The sequence below is a fragment of the Nomascus leucogenys genome, chromosome 4 (genome assembly GCF_006542625.1).
Source record: "Nomascus leucogenys isolate Asia chromosome 4, Asia_NLE_v1, whole genome shotgun sequence".
Lineage (NCBI taxonomy): Eukaryota > Metazoa > Chordata > Mammalia > Primates > Hylobatidae > Nomascus > Nomascus leucogenys.
Window position 1 is genome coordinate 30883240 of NC_044384.1, and position 16965 is coordinate 30900204.

At 44.8% G+C, this 16965-nt stretch overlaps 1 protein-coding gene across 9 annotated transcripts in view; it reads right to left on the minus strand.

The window, feature by feature from the left end:
- The window catches only part of CTIF (cap binding complex dependent translation initiation factor), a 330607-nt gene that overhangs the window by 45001 nt on the left and 268641 nt on the right, over positions 1 to 16965 (minus strand). For all 9 annotated transcript variants that reach the window (XM_003267572.4, XM_003267571.4, XM_030810474.1 and 6 more), the window contains one exon: positions 2262 to 2417. In XM_003267572.4, the coding sequence (XP_003267620.1) occupies positions 2262 to 2417 (156 nt within the window). The remainder of the gene's footprint in view (positions 1 to 2261; positions 2418 to 16965) is intronic.

Here is a 16965-nt window from a genome sequence, read left to right on the forward strand (position 1 = left end):
GGCTCTTTGTTCTTGTCTGCACACATCTCCTGGCACCTCCGGATCTCACACCGGAACGTTTGCACTACCTCAGGCGGTGTTAAAAGTGTCCCAGCAGCCAGGGCCAGCGCTCGGCTACAGCCTTGCCTCCCTCTCAGAGGAGCAGGTGACGACAGCACCAGGAGGTGTCCAGATCACGCAGAGGGAACGTGTTGGGGCAATTCAGGTCACCGCCCTAGAACAGTGCTGCTCCCTGTCTCAAGGTGGGTTGTCCAGGGCACAGGGCGATGCAGGCAAGGATGGGAAGACCCAAGAGACCATGCAGGCCCGCTCCTAGCCTCCATGAGGCTGCCTTCAAGTCATTCCAAAGGGTGCAAAAAGCAGAGCTGCCAGCCCTCGCGGAGCTGCATTCTGAGCTCAAGGCACTTTGAGAGTGAAATAAAGTCAGGAGAGGCCATTGTCTGAATCTGCGAAACAAATCTGATTTCAAGTGCATTTGTTAAGAAATGTGGTTTGGGTACATGGAGTGGCAGAGGCTCAAGGGTTTACAAAACACCCGAGAGAGAACTGTGTGCTCTGTGCTAGTCTGGAATGAGCATGCTATTGTTCTATAAACGGATGCTTCAAAAACACTTATAAATACACTCCCTCCCTTCTTTTAAATTGCTCTATTATTGTCTTTCTTTCAAAAACACAAAGATGCCCCTTGACCCCACAGCTCCCCTTCCCTGCTGCCATTCACAGAAAAACTTCTCAAAAGACTTGTCCACACTCCTGTCCTCACCTCCACTGACACCCAGGGCCCGTGACCCGCTTGTTGCCAAACCCAGGACACTTTTCTGTCCTGGTCCTTTGATTCTCAGGAGGCTGTTCCTCCTTGTGCCCTGGTAGCCCCTGCAGAGGCCTGCCGGTGGTGGGAGGGTACAACACGGGGGAGGTGTCCAGGTCCCAGTAAAGGGCTGCTGTGAGGTTTCTTACACACCCCTTTCCTCTCCCTCTCCATCTATACTCTCTTCCTGCGTGGTTCCATCCGGTCCCCAGCTTTGAGCACCAGGTGCATATCGATACTTCACAGAACCCTCCATCCCCTACGTCCATGCGTGACCTCTTCAGGATCTCTAGAGCCTTCCACCCGGCCAACCTCCGGGCAGTTCCCTAGGGACAGCTAACAGGCGACTCAAACATAACTGACTCTTGCTTTTCATCCCCATTCTATTTCTCATCCAGTATCCTGCATCTCAGAAAATGGGACCACCAAGCTGGTAAACGGGGAGCCCATGTCCTCTCCTCCCTTCCCTCCATCTCACATTACCGAGTCCTGCTGGCTCTAACTCAGAAATACAACTAGAGCCTAAACGTGTTCTTCACCCTCACTCCGAGGCTGTCTTCCAAGCCACCAACCTCTTGCTGGGCAGCCTAAGCAGCCCCACTCAGCTTCCAGCTTCCACTTTTGCCACCTTTCAATTCTCTCCCCTGACAGCAGCCAGAGGGGTGTAGAAAGTGAGTTACAATATCTGGCAGCACAAGCTGCTGAATTCCTGCTTCTCAAAAGTTCCTTGGTCATTCTTGTTTCTTTCTTTTTCAGATGAAATTTAGAAGAAAATATGTTTTCATAGAATAAATAATCCAGTGGCAAACCCATCCAATCCAATTCCAAGACCGCTCATTGAGACAACACTTACCATAGGCCTCCCCTCTGCAGCCAGTGCTCCGGATTGGGAATGACTGAAGCCTCAGATCACAACACCCCACCGGGGAAGGGGGTGCTGGTTCCCTTTATATAAACCCAACAAAGAAAGACCTGGCTTTGGGGAGCAGAAGCGCCTGCTGTTGCACATCTCTTTGCTGAAGGATGGGCCGCTTTCTTTTTTTTTTTTTTTTTGGAGACTGAGTCTCGCTCTGTCGCCCAGGCTGGAGTGTAGTGGCGTGATCTCGGCTCACTGCAGCCTCCGCCTCCCAGATTCAAGCAATTCTCCTGCCTCAGCCTCCCGAGTAGCTGGGAGTATAGGCACCCACCACCACGCCCGGCTAATTTTTGTATTTTTAGTAGAGATGGGGTTTCATCGTGTTAGCCAGAATGGTCTTGATCTCCTGACCTCAGGTGATCCACCTGCCTCGGCCTCCCAAAGTGCTGGGATTACAGGTGTGAGCCACCGTGGCTGGCCTGGATGGGTCCCTTTCTAAGTGAGCCTACCCTCACAGCTTTGTCCTGGTTATCTGAGATGCATTCCAGCCCTGGCGCTGTCTGGCTGTGCAGGGGGCACAGGCGGCAGGTCTCTTACCTCCCTGAGGCAGGTGTAGATGGGGCACACGAGCACGCGGAAGGGCTCGCCCGTGCTGCTGCGCATGGTGCCGAAGACCTCACACAGGAAGGTGATGAAGCCCAGCCAGCGCTCCACGTCCTGCTGCTGCAGCTCCTCGCGCACCGTGAAGTCCTTCTGTGGAGGCATGAGAGACCGTGTCAGCCTCCCGGGGCTGGGGAGGGGCCTGGGTGCCACCCTGCTGTGCAGAGCATCTGTTGTCTTGGGGCTGTTCCTGGGCAGCAGGCAAACCCCATGTCTTAAATGAGGATGGGGGTGCGTGATTGCACTCTCTATGTCTAGGACCACCCTGACCTGTGGCCATAACACCTCTTCTTCAGGTGTCCCCAGGTTGGGGACACAGCTTCCTTACCTCTAGGCATTGCCCAGACCTGCTGGTCACCCTACTTCACTGACAGCAATGCTGATGTGGGAGGATGAGGTAGAACGTGAGGTGACACCCTCCTCAGACTCAGCACTTTTCCACTTAACTCCCTGTGGCTAAACCATCTCCCTTTGCTAACCCCGAAGTCATGCCCTCTGCGTGGTGGGCTGGGGGTGACCAGAACACTGCCCACCCACACATCATTAGCAATGGCAACAGAGGGCCATGCGGGCTAGTGCCCCAGCACTGGGCTACACAGCTACAGCCCCTCCCTCGAGGGGCCTAGGCATTAATTAATTCATTCATTCATTCATTCATCCTCCTTAAAAATATTATTGCCCCATTGTGTGACAGGCTCTGCACTAGGAGCTAAGATAAGACATATTCAATCATCACTGTGATACAAGAGAAGAAGGTATAAAAAGCCAAGGAGCTGGGTTCCATGGGACAGTCGCTAGGGAAGGTTTTGTGGATGGGGCCATGAAATACCACAGTCATATCAGTGCTCAACGGAAAGGTTAATACAGCTAAGGTGTGGAGACCACACAGGAGGCCACTGCAAGCATCCAGGTAGGATGAAATTAAAACCTCAATGCTCTGAGAGCTGAAAGATAAGAATCTGGGATGGCTTAAATAATATTCAGAAAGATATTTCCCCTACCTCTTGTCTCTGGTTTTGGCCATATGTCTTGCTTTGGCAAATAAAATGAGGCAGGAGTGATGGTGTGCCAATTCTGATGTGAGGCCTTAAATATTTATGTTGACTTTCATGTTTCTTCTGTCATACTAAGAAGACTCTCTCTGGGCTGGCCTGATGGTCCCAGGGAGAAGATGGGCAACATATGCGACAGGGCCTCGCCTAAGTCTAGCCTAGGTCAGGGGACCCCCAACCAACCTGCACACACATCATCTAAATGCACGCTTACTGCTGCGTGCCACTGAGATTTTTATGGTTGTTTGTTCAGCCTCAATGGCTGACCAATACAGGAGTGACACAAGAGACATTGTGAAGGTCAATAGTACTTGCTAAGTGGTGGGTTGTAAGGGGTGATGGAAAGGGGAGACTCCAAGATGATGCCAAGATTCTTGGTCTGGGTGACTGTGTCACCACCAAAATAGAACACAGGAAGACAGGTTGTAGAATGTGACTCAGACCATTCCCACAGCCCAGTCCCCCACACCACTGCTGACTTCAGCCAAGCATCCTTGGCACCGGAATCTCAGCATCTCCAGAGATGGAAGGCCCTCAGAGATGACTTGGTTAACATCTGTCCCTTGCGAGTGATGAAGGTGCCATCTAGAGGGTGGGCCTTGGTCTCCTCAGGTGGCAGGTCAGGGGCTGGCTGAGAAGCCCTGCAGTGCCAGCTTTGGATGAGCCTAGGCCATAGCTTATAATGACCTGAGTTTCATCAGTTACAAAAAAGTATACACTTGTGTGTGTATCTATAACTATTTTGATATCTATATTTATATGCAAAACAGTAACAGCAGCAGCTGCTATTTGTGAGCCAGACACTGAGCCAAGTATATTAATTGTGGTATTTTACATAGTTATCACGATCGTCCTATAAGGCAGGTCCTATTACAGCCCCATTTTATAGATGGAGAATCTGAGGATAGAGAAGTTGTGTAACTTGCCCGTGACTATGAGCCAATGGCAGGGCTGGGATTCAAACTGACGTCAGCCTGCTCTGGAGACCAAACATTTTTTCTCCTTACGGTGTTTTTTATTTTTCAAAAAATGTTTTTGTGTATATTTAAGGTATACAACATGATGCAATGGGATACATATAGGCAGTAAAAAGGTTACTATAGTGAAGCAAACAACATATCCATCATCTCACAGTTACCCATTTTTGTTTTGTTTGTTTTTGTGGCAAGAGCAGCTCTTATGGTGTTTTTAAATCGGAAAGTAGTGCATCAGAGCCCACGCTTAGTCACTCTCCAAGTCTGTACTTTCCACAAAGCCATTTGTCCACACTGTCCCTTGTAAGTCCAGCCATGCCTGCAGACTTCATGGACCTCGTACTGACCCCTCAGGCCTCCTGCCTCCCCACTCCTTTCTCACTGAAGTGTCCACCTGGGGATGATTGTAGAGTTCTGCTGTTTGTCTTTCATCCAGGGTGAAAAGGGACCACAAGAGACTCCAGGGACCCCGCAAGTAGTGGGTGCCCAGCATCTTTGACACCTTTATCTCTTCTCCCTAGTCCAGAGCCTGGAGCAGGCAGGGTTCACAGGGGGTCCCAGCTGTTCAGGGTCTTTGTGAATGAATGAATTACATTGCCTGCCATCCCAGGGCCTGCCAAGGGCTCTACACTACTGGGCTTGAAGTCATACGTCTTTTGGTGGTTTCATTCTCATGAACCTTTGTTTATCCCACAATATTCTTATGTGATCTGAGCAAGAGTGGGCATTACCATTCTCATTTTAAAATGGGGAAAAACTGAGGCACAAAGATGTTAAAAGACATGACTAAGGCCACACAGTACTAGAACTTGAATGAAAACTTAAGCCCCTTCTCTGCTCTGGGTTAAATGCACTTGCCCTGGTTGTACATTGGAGTCACCTGGAGGAACTCTGAGGCTGCTGATGCTGGGACTCCACCCGGGAAAGTCTTGTGTAACTGGTCAGGGTGGGGCTGAGACACTGGTAATTTCTGACAGCTCCCCAGCTGATTCTAACGTGCAACCATGGCTGCGAACCACAACTCTAGGCCTTTATCAAGTGCTAAGTCGGGTGTTAAAATGGTGCCCCTCTATCAACCCCCAGCTTGTCATTTCCTTATATTCCCTAAAAATACCCATGAAGACACACATCAAAGAACAAAGTCCCACAGCAACACTGAGAAGGAAGATAACAGTTCCCCAGCAGACTCCTCCCAGACTCAGGAGGTGACATCATTAACCAAAGTGCTGTCACCAACAAACTCTGGTTGCCCAGGGGACCCAGAGGACCAAAGGCAGGGGGTAGCTTGAGGCTTCAGCCCCTTCCTCTATCTGTCTCTGGCTGGTAGACAGGATCTGTCAGTACTAGCAAAGCCCTATGCCCGTGTATTAAGGCAGCTCCCATCCGCACCGCCCTTATTCCAGGCCTTGGAGATTCAGGGGAGTGCAGGGGCAGGAGGAGACTGGGTGAAATGCTGTGTCCTTTATGGGATGGTGCTCTCAGGCAAAGCCCTCTGGGGCAGGAAAAGACTTGGAGGCAGGGTGTACGAGGAACTGAAGTTTTAAAAAATAGATGGCATCTGATCAAAGAACTAGCTCTTGACTCAGTTTCTTCCTGATCATCCATGGCATCAAGAGAGCATTCTGTTTTGGGCTAGCAAAGGTTACCAGGAGATTGAATGCCTGCTAAATGTTTGAAATTGGATTTGAGATGAGCTCATGAAGCCACCCTCCAGCTTTAGGTCTGAGAGGGAGACTCTGCCTAAGCAGACACCGAGCTAGTCCAAGGCTGATGCGCAAAGCAAACACAAAAGACCAGACAGGGATGACCTCCTTCAGGACTGAGGGAGGCGCAGAGCAATACGGCATCTACACAAAAATCCTGCCTGGCAGAATAAAGGAGCAGTATCGTGAAAACTTAATGCAAATGTGTAACTCTGAACATGTTAATGACAATCAACCAGATATAAATAAAATGAAAAAAGTGCAAAACATGTGGGCTTGTATGTAAGGAGACTGACAAAATAGATTCTATGACATGTGAATAGGCATTCGAAGGAAGGGATTGTGATTAGCTAAGCAACTCTCAGGCTGAAATGAAGTGTGAGACAGGAACTGGGATTAGGAGAGAGCCAATGGAAACTAGAAATCCAACAGCAAAATCAAAATGAATTGGAGGCAGTAAAGGATAGAATGGATAATGCAGAAAAAGTAATGCAGAAGATAAACTTGGAAACCACCTAGAGAGCAGAATAGATAAATAGACCAGAAAGCTGAATACAAAGATAAATAGACTAGAAACAAAAACGATAGAGAAGATAGAGAGTGGACATCTAATCTGTGAATTAGAGAAGTTTTCAAAAAGGATACCAGAATACACAGAACAAAGAGAGCAGAGAAATAAACTTTGTCACTGAAAATAAATAATAATAAAAAAAATGAGTTGACTCTTTGGGTAAAAAGTGTTCACAGTGTTCCGGAAGTCCCTTGCCCTGCCCCAGTTTTACTTAGCGGAAGAATTTTCTTTTTTCTTCTTTTTTTTTTTTTTTTTGTGAGACAGGGTCTCACTTTGTTGCCCAGGCTGCAGTGCAGTGGCACGATTAAGGCTCACTGCAGCCTTGACCTCTTAGGCTCAAGTGATCCTTCCACCTCAGCTTCCTGAGTAGCTGGGACTACAGGCATATAACACTATGCCTGGCTAACTTTTAATTTTTTTTGTAGAGACAAGGTCTCACTATGCTGCCCCCACTGAATTTTCTTTTTTAGTTTCACAGAAAAAGAAAAATTTAAAAACAGCTACGAAGGAACAAAAGACACAATCTTCTTACAAAGGAACAAAAATCTGGTTGGCCTTATACTTCTTTATTTGAGGTTAAAAATTCAGAGACATGAAGGCAATGTCTTCATGAGTTTGAAGGGAAAAGAACAAACCTGCCTATGAGTGAAGGCAAGAGAAAGATCTTACATAAGCAAGTTCTAAAACAAATCACTCCTACATGCTTATCTTAAAAAATTCAATGCCGCAGTTGCTATGAAAAATAGTATGGCCAGCTGGGCGCGGTGGCTCACACCTATAATCCCAGCACTTTGGGAGGCTGAGGCAAGTTGATCACTTGAGGTCAGAAGTTCGAGACCAGTCCGAGCAACATGGCGAAACCCCGTCTCTACTAAACATATAAAAAATTAGCCAGGTGTGGTGGTGGGCGCCTGTAATCCATGCTACTTGGGAGGCTGAGGCAGGAGAATTGCTTGATCCCGGGAGGCGGAGGTGGCAGTGAGCTGAGATCACGCCACTGCACCCCAGCCTGGGGGACAGAGTGAGACTCCATCTCAAAAAACAAAATAGTATGGTGATTCTTCAAAAAATTAAAAATAGAATTACTATATGATCCAGCAATTCCACTTCTGGGTACATATCCAAAGGAATTAAAATCAGGATTTCAAAAAGATGTCAGTATGTAGCATTATTGACAAGAGGTGGGAGCAACCCAGGCATCCACCCACAGATGAATGGATCAACAATACATGATATATACATACAGAGGAATATCATTCAGCCTTAAAAACAGAAAGAAATTCTGACATATGCTGAAACGTGAATGAACTCTCAGCACATTATGCAAAGTGAAATAAGCCAGTCACAAAAAGACAATACTGCATGATTTCACTTATGCAGGTATCTAAAGTAGCCAAACCCATACACAGAAACGACAGTAGAATGGTGGTTGCAAGGGGCTGGGGAGAGGCGGATATGGGGGGGTGTTTAATCGGTAGAGAGTTTCAGTTTTGCAAGATAAAGAAGTTTTGGAGACTGGTTACACAAGAGTGTGACTATACACTATTGAACTGTACACTTAGAAATAATTGAAATAGTACATTTTATGTTATTTTTAAACTACAATTAAAAATAATAAAAAATAAAAATAACTTTCCGAATGCATGTTATGGCCAAGAAAATTTATGATTTAACTCTGAGGAAATCATGGTATAGAAGAAACAGAAGGGAAAACTGCAACTACAACCAGGTAGACTTATGAAGTTAAGTTGAAATAAGTCATAATTTTGGTTATACAGTGGAGTGAAAAGCCAGAAATATTGGAAAAGATATTTAATTTTAAAATGTAATTTAAATAAGAATTTTATTGCAGTAGTGACTTAATAATTCAAGATTAAATTACTAGAGATTGGTAAATACTGGTGGGAAGGGGATAGAAGTCTGTGAAGCACATAATATTTCCTAATTTAGGCCATAAGGATTCACAGGTTATTGCATCTTTCTTAAGCTTGGGAATCAGAGAAAAAAAATGAAAGTATGCCTTTAAAATGCTAAAAGTAAACATTAGTAACCACTAGCAGAACCGAAAACAGGATATAAAAAATAAATGGATGGGTAAAAATAAGAGTGAGCAAATGAAAATAAAGTAGTAGTAAAAGGGAAGTATTTTTAAGATAACAATTATTAAATAAAATTATAAGGTTTTATATATAAAAATACAATCCATAATAAAGAGATAACACAAAATGTTTCAACTTTATAGTATAGATTTGAATATACCTGAAGCTATTGAAACATAAGAAAAAAAAAAGAAACACAGGAAAAAAAACAGAAAGGAAGAATTATATCAGGAAATAAAACCACTAACATTCTATGGCCAATTAAATGAATAAAAAACAAATGACTTAGGTGACTTAAATAATATAGTTAATAAGATTAAATTGAAACAAGCCTCATAGTAAGCTGTGATCTCAGTATAAATTTCAAAACATAGAAATTGTACAGGTTAAAAAAAAAAAGAAATTGTACAGGTTACATACTGAGACTATGAATTAACAACAATTAAAAAATAGCCAACTGCTTGAATACTTAAAAGGTATTCTTCTAAAGAAAAATGAAATAAAGACATAATCAAATATACAATACTTGTATTAGATTATCTAGGAAATAACTATAAAAACTTGTGGGATGTGGTCAAAACTATAATGAAAGGTCAATTTATAGTCTTAACTATTTTGGCCATTAAATAATGGAAGAAAATATATCATCTAAACCAATGTTATCCAATATGGTAGCCACTATCCACATGTGACAATATATTGAGCACTTGAAGTGTGGCTATCCCAACTGATATGGGCTGTAAGTGTAAAATAGATATTACTTTTCAAAGGCTTAGTATAAAAACTAGAATGTAAAATGTCTCATATTTTAAAAATATTACCTACCTATGAAATTTTGAATACAATGGGTTAAGTAACACATATTATTAAATTCAAAATTACATATGTAGATCACATTATACTTCTACCAGACAATGTTGATCTAAACATTTAACTAAAACAATTAGAAAACCAACAATAGCTAAGGAAATATAAGGACATAATACAGATAAAACCCCCAAATTAATTACTTAGGAAATAGAGAAAGGAAATCACATATAAAATCAAGAAAGAAGAAACAGAAATAAAATTAGATATGAAAACAGATATGAGGTAGATAAAAAGTATACTAAAAACTATTTATAACTATGTTGATAATTTTGAAAAAATGATGAAATAGGTGATTCTTAAAAAAAATCAACATTTGCTAAAAAAGAAATGAGCCAGAATAAACTAAAAAATCATAAGCTAAAATGAAAGTTATGAAAGAATTACTTTTATAAGGAAATCTCTAAACTTATGATTTTTATAGGTAAGTTCATTCGAACTTTCAAAAAATTAGGTAACTGGTTTCCTTTGCAAACTGACTCAGAACATAGAAAAGGAGCAGCTTTCCAACCAGTTCCCTATAAACAAAATCTCATGATAGTAAGTTACAAATAAGGAAGTCTACAAGTTAATCTTGCTAATGTGAATAGATATAAAAGTCCCAAGTGAAATACTAACAAACAGATCCATTATAACCAAGTAGATTTTTATCCTACGAAGGCATGGATGACTTAGTATCAGGAAATCTATAAATGTAATATATTACTTCAATAGGCTTGATTAAAAAACAGCAGCAACACCTATGACCCTTAGGATGGAATAGATAAAATGATTTGATTAAATATATGGAAAATCTGAGAGAAGCCTTTAATAAAGAGTATCATTAACAAGAGAGTTTAGTGACTAATTAATAAGAATATTTAGATACAAAATTAATACACAAAATCAACAACTTTCTTTTATGACAGAATTAACTAGTGAGATTTTAATGTACAAAGCTCATTTAATAAAGCAATAAAATACTTAAGTGACATTATTAAGAAATATGCAAGAATTCTATAAAGAAAATTGCCTAACAAAACTGAAAGATTTAAGAGAATGTCTTCAACAAGCGAAGAAACATACACAATTCCTTATTGAGAAGACAGCATTGTGAAGATGGTAATTCTCTTTGAAATAATTCACAGGTTTAATATCAATCTGTACTCCATATCCCAATGTGAACTTTTTTGGGAGAAAGGGAAATGAAGACTTGAAAAAATAATCCCGAAAGTAATTTGAAAGAATAGCAAGGGAAATAACTAAAAACAAAACAACACTGGAAAGAGTTATATTACTCTTAACTTACCCTTAATAAAGCTTTATTCATTAAGAGGCTGTAGAGCTGACATCTGAATGGAGAGCTAGATCAGATAGCCTAGAAACAAATTTGGCATCCACAAAGGTTTATCACATGATCCCTCGAGGACCACAAATCAGTGGCAAAGGAAGCATTATTCACTCAAGCAACAGTGCAGGGACAGCTGTCTAAGTATCAGGAGGAAAATAATTTAGAGTCTTACTTCACATTGGGCTGTAAAATAAATTCCAGATGGAATAAAGAGGCAAATGTTAAAAAAAAAAGGACCAAAAATTTGAAGAAAATGAAAGAGTATTTCTCACATTTCTGGAAGGAGAGGGGCTTTCTTCACTAAGACAATAGAAGAATGCATCAAAATATTAAAAGACAATTGATATGCTCAGGAAAATACATGCAATAAATGTGACAAAGGGCAATGGTCTTATTATATAAATAGTGTGTTCAAATTTGTAATAAAAGTATGAAATCTCTCATGAACAAATGGGGAAAGGGCATTAAGAGGTAAATCCTATGTCAAAATGTAAATTACTAATACATATATGAAAACAACTTAATTCAATATCAGTAGTAATTGAATGAATGAAAACGTCTTTTTCCCATCTATATTAAGACAACTTAGAATGGTAATTGTCAATGCTGGTAAGGATGCAGTGAGACAGGCACTTATATGTGGGCATTGGTATGACTTTTCTGAAAACCCTTAAAATAAGTCTTAAGAGTTCTTATCGTTTGATCTGGTAGTTGCATTTCTGGTAATTATCATAAGGAAATAATTTAAAATATTAGAAAAAATAAGCTTAATGCACATAAAAATCTAAAAACCTAAGCACCCAACAATACAGGAACGATTAAGTAAACGATGATTCATGCATCCATTAAAAATTATGTTTATGTGGCCAGGTGCAGTAGCTCACATCTGTAATCCCATCACTTTGGGAGGCTGAGATGGGCAGATCATCTGAGGCCAGGAGCTCATGACCAATCTGGCCAACATGGTGAAACCCCATCTCTACTAAAAATACAAAAAAATTAGCTGGGCATAGTGGCACATACCTATAATCCCAGCTACTCAGGAGGCTGAGGTAGGAGAATCACTTGAACCTGGAGGTGGAAGTTGCAGTGAGCCGAGATCACACCACTGCACTCCAGCCTGGGCAACAGAGCGAGACTCCGTCTCAAAAAAAAAAAAAAAAGTTTATGAAAAGTTTATAATAGCATGAGGAAAATGTTTATATAATGTTAAATGAAAAAAGCAAAACTGAAATTGCATTTACCATATAATCTCATCCATGAATACAGTTTTTTTTAAAAAAGAAAGAGGAGAAATAGTGTTTCACAGGAGTTGTCTCTCAATAGTGGAATTATGGATGACCTTTATTCTTTACATTTTATTACTTTCTGAATTTCTGATTTTCTGTGAATGTTTCTCTTTATAATCAGAAAAACAGCTATTTTAAAAGAAACTGGCAGGTTGTGACCCTTTTCCTTGATTTTTTGCATTAGGACAGTGGAATTCTTCTGGTAATCTGCCAGTCAGCAGTGATTCTCACGAGAAGGGTGGGGAACTGGGGTGTGAACATGCCCCGCCCAGAGGCCACCAAAACCCAGCCTGTGTGTCTCCTCTTGACACATGTTATAGGTTGCCAGCTTTTCCTCTGGAACAAGGAGCCCTTTCTGCCAACCGAAACAAGCCATTCCTCTAGCTCTGTCCCTAACCTCAGCCTCTTGTATCCAAAAGCAGCAAGGGGCCTCAGATTGGTGGCAGCCATTTCAAAGCCTGGTATTTGGCTCTAGGTTCTCATCTGACTGGCAGGCTACCTCCCAGCAACCCCTAGTGCCTTTCCCCAAATTTTAAGGCTACCATTTAAGCCCCGTTTCCTGCCTAAAACTATTTATTGACGTACTGCTATTTCCTGCACTGGCCACATCAATAAGCCCTGAAAGCCATTCAGTGTCTCAGGTTTCTCAAGGCATTCTGGGAAATTCTTCCCACTCGGGATAACCACATGAGCTCTGGCATGGTGGAGCGCAGTGGCCAAGCCAAAAACAGCTGTATACAGGCAAAGGGGAAAAAACACCCCCACCCCACCCAGCAGTGCAAACCGCCACAGGGAGATGCTGCTGGAGGGTGGGGTTGGGGGTAGTCGAGGCACAAGGACCATGGTGCATATATTTTTACACTTCCTGAGGGAGATGGGCAGCCCCTACCAATCCCTGCAAACTCACCCTCATTTCGGGCTTCCTCTTGGAAAATGAATGCCCTAGGGAAATTTGCCCATCCAAACACTATGTCCCCAGTGACCCTGGTTTGTTTCTGTCCAGAGAGGTGGCTGCTGTTGCCATCTCTCCAGTGGGGAGGAGAAAGTGCACTTTTATTTACTGCTAGCAGGAAGTTTCTTTTCCTTGAGAAACTGGATGCCATGTGGGAGGGAGAGACCATGGGGAGCTGTGGGAGCCCAGCAGCCAGGAGTCAATCCCAGGCATTCTTCTCCCGGGCAATTCGTTGAAGGGCTTAAAAAACATATTTGACAGAATTCTGTATACTGAAAAGAGGAAACTAATTTTCAAATAAAAGGTGCTTTATTTTTTATTTGGCCCCAACTTTCCTTCTTTCATGTTCCTGCTCCCACATTCCCTCTTTAGGGAGGTCTCCCTGGCTGTCCCCTCCACTGCAGCCCCCGGGACTCCTCATTCCGACTCTGCTATGCTTCCTTCCCAGCCCTGATCACCTCCACTAGGTCCGATGTGTGTTGATGACCTGACTTTTTGCTAGAAGGGTTTCCTGAAGGCAGGAATCCCGTTTTCTGAGCCATCTTCATGTCCCCTGGAATGGGACTTGGCTCGTTGTAGGTGTTCAATGAATGTGTGTGGACCGGTTGCATAAATATCCCATGGTACGTGGTCAGATAGCTCTTCTCTAAGAGGACAACCTGTCCAAAAGGTAGGGGGCTGTTAATCTAAGACATAAGAGTACAGAGTCACCATGTATGCCTGTCTCATCTTTTCTTTCATTTGTGGCTCACAGTTCACTCCTGATATTTTCTTCCCACCTTCTCTGGGCCAGTCCTGGTCCCTGCTCCAAGGCCGCCGTCTCATGACATTTGCTTCACTTTTGTGGGTAACATTTTTGCCATACAGTGATTTTCTTGGCTTATTGGATTTTTTTCCCCCTTCCCAGGGTTGCTTCAAGTAAGGCCATGACATTCCGCAGAGCCGCCCTTTGGTGGTGTGGTGGGGTCACAGGTGACGTCAATGTAGCTCTGCCCCAGCCCCAAGTCTCCCCTGTGTCAGACTCTCCCCTCAGGGCTTTGCTGAGGCTAGTTGCAATGCCCCCGGCAGGCTTTCCTCCTTGGTCCCCCCACCAGTGAAGCCCCCTCACTCCTTTGTCCCTATCACACAGCCCACGGCCTGCGGCCTGGCCCCCATGGCTAGACCTGGCCTTGGGTAGTTCCTGGAAGGCTCCCTTCTCACCCCAGTCGTCATCATTTGGGAGGAGCCCAGGACAGGAGCCTGCAGCTCAGAGAGACAGTGCAGTCCTTCCTTGGCACCTGTTCCTATCAACAGTGAAGCAGAGGGCTGGGAATTCCTAAGCGTAGGGCTAGCCTGCAGCATGGAACTCACAGACACTGTGACACATCAGGTTACCCCCGGCCTGAGAGAGGACCCTGAATGTTCCCTTCTGTCCTTTCCTGGGACTTCTGGGCTCCATGAAACCTCAGAATCCTTACAGAAAAGGATTTAGCAATGTTAAGCCACCTCAAGTTGGTTCCTGTGACTTGGGACAAAAAGAACTCATCAGTAAAACAGACTTCTCCTAGGTGACAAAATAATGGATTCCCAGGCCCTGGGGATGAGGATGGGACTGGGGCCTGGATGCTGGGGACTGGACGGTGAGGGGCAGAGTCAGAGAAGTGGGCACTGAGGCTGGATGGGCAGTGCTTCTAGCAGAGCTGGAGTCAGGATAGGAGGAGAAGCAGGGAAGGGGTGATCTGGTTATTGCCTGGGTCCTGGGTGGCAGCCCATGGGCCCTGCCTCTCACACACCCACTCAGGGCAGCATCGTGGAAGGTCTTGGCGTCAGTCTGATTGGGTCAGGCAAACCTCCTTGGCTTAAATGAGTAACATGTGCAACGTATCTGGTGCAAAGTAGGTGCTGAATAAGTGGCAGAGAGACCTGGTAGCTGTATCCTGAGTCACTCCATCCACCAAAGCCTGTCTCGGACCTGGCTGCCCCTGACCCCTGGCAGTCTGCACGTGCAGCCCAGCCAAGGGGCATGTCCGCTGGGCTGTACTCACAGCTGGCCATCATGCCACGTCCTGGCCACAGCTGCCAGTCTTGGCTCAGTCCTGCTGAGCCCTGAGGCCTGGCCCTGGGGATTCAGCCACACCTAGACCCTGGAGCAGTCAGAATCTGACCTGCATGTCACTCTGCACTCTGGCAACAGTCTGTGGTGGCTGCACATCTTGTCTGGAGGGAGACAGGGACCATGTGGGCACTGGGCTGCAGCCTCCACCCTGGGACAAGTTTGCTTGCTTTGAGTTCTGATGCCAGCTGGGCCCTGAACTACTCCTTGGGTTTGGGGGTGTCCCTTTTTAGGTGGACTTGAACCTTTCCCCAAGTATCCCTCACCTCCCTGGCCAACGACCCCTGGACATTCCACTGCTTCACTCTGCTCTGCCCCTAAACACTAGGATTCTTGGATGCCAGTGACAGAAACCATCTCAGACTAGCTGAAGAGGCACACAGGCCTGGGCTGTCTTACGTGGGAGGTGGGCCCTAGGACACAGCCTTTCCCCAGGGCTCAAACAGCAACCCCAGGGCTGGTCCTCCCTTCTCTCCCCTCTCTCCCTTGTCTGGGCTTTGACTTGCATGTTGACTGCTTTTTCTGTTGCCACAGACAGGGTGTCCCTTTGCCATGGCTAAGATGGCGGTCAGCAGCACCTGGTGTCTCTCATAATGGTTCCTGAGCCAAAAGGAAGACAGAGCACCCCCCTCCCCAAATGTCAAACCCTCAAATCTCAGGGAAGGATTCTGACTGGCCCTGCTCATCACATGACCATCTATCAGCCCAATCACTGTGGCTGTGGTGATGGGGTTCCCTGATTGGACAGAACCAGGTCATGTGGTCATTCTGCAGCTGGGGCAGGTGGGCTCAGTGACAGATCCCTGGACCACAAGCAGAAATAACAGCCGCTCCCTGCAATCATAGGCCTTACCTAGGACCATTGGGTGGCTGTCACAGGTGCCTGACACTCTCCTGAGCATCATGTCAAATTCCCGATGTGCTGGGTGATTGCTGCCCTTTCTGTCCCATCCAAAAGAATGAAGAGAGAGTGATATGATGAGGACTATCTTGAATCTGCTCTAATCAATGGACATGAAAATCAAGCCCCAAATGCCAATCCTTTAACTATTATTAATAAAAAATTACCAGATACATTCTCTGTGACTGATGGTTCATGACACTGTGGCTGGAAATGCTTTCTCCCCAGCAGTTGGCTCTAGACAAAGGGCACACACTGTGGCTGGGAACAGCCATCAGCCACTTCCAGCTAAATCTGGATCACTCTGGAGACATTTCCAAGTTTCCCAGGCTGTGAGCACCCAGCATATTTCTATTGGCAAAATCAGGTCAGGTAGGCTCAGCTCTGCTGATCCGTAGGAGGGGACAGGGAGGCGGGGGGATGGCGCTGGGTTGCAGCAGAGAGAAGCTGAGAAGTCAGGCTGATCCAGCGGGAATTCTGTCTCACACTTATGCAGGCGCGAAGCCTTATTCTCAGGCAAGGGAGCCAGCACCTGCTGTGGCTGTGGCCTTGAAAAGCCCTCAGAAGAGGCTGGAAGTTTTCCTTTCTGCCTGAGCAGAAAGAGAAGGCTGGATTGTCTGACAGATGAAGAATACCAGTGGGACAAGCAGGAATTCCTCAAAGCAAGGTGTCACTGGACTCAGCCTCAGGGAGGACGTTAGTACCACTTGTCAGGTCAAGGGGCGTGAGGGGGCTGAAGTTCCCAGGTTCAAGGGCAGCCCTCAGTGATTACACACTTAGTAGCTGGTGCCCGTGCTGGCGCCCCGATCTC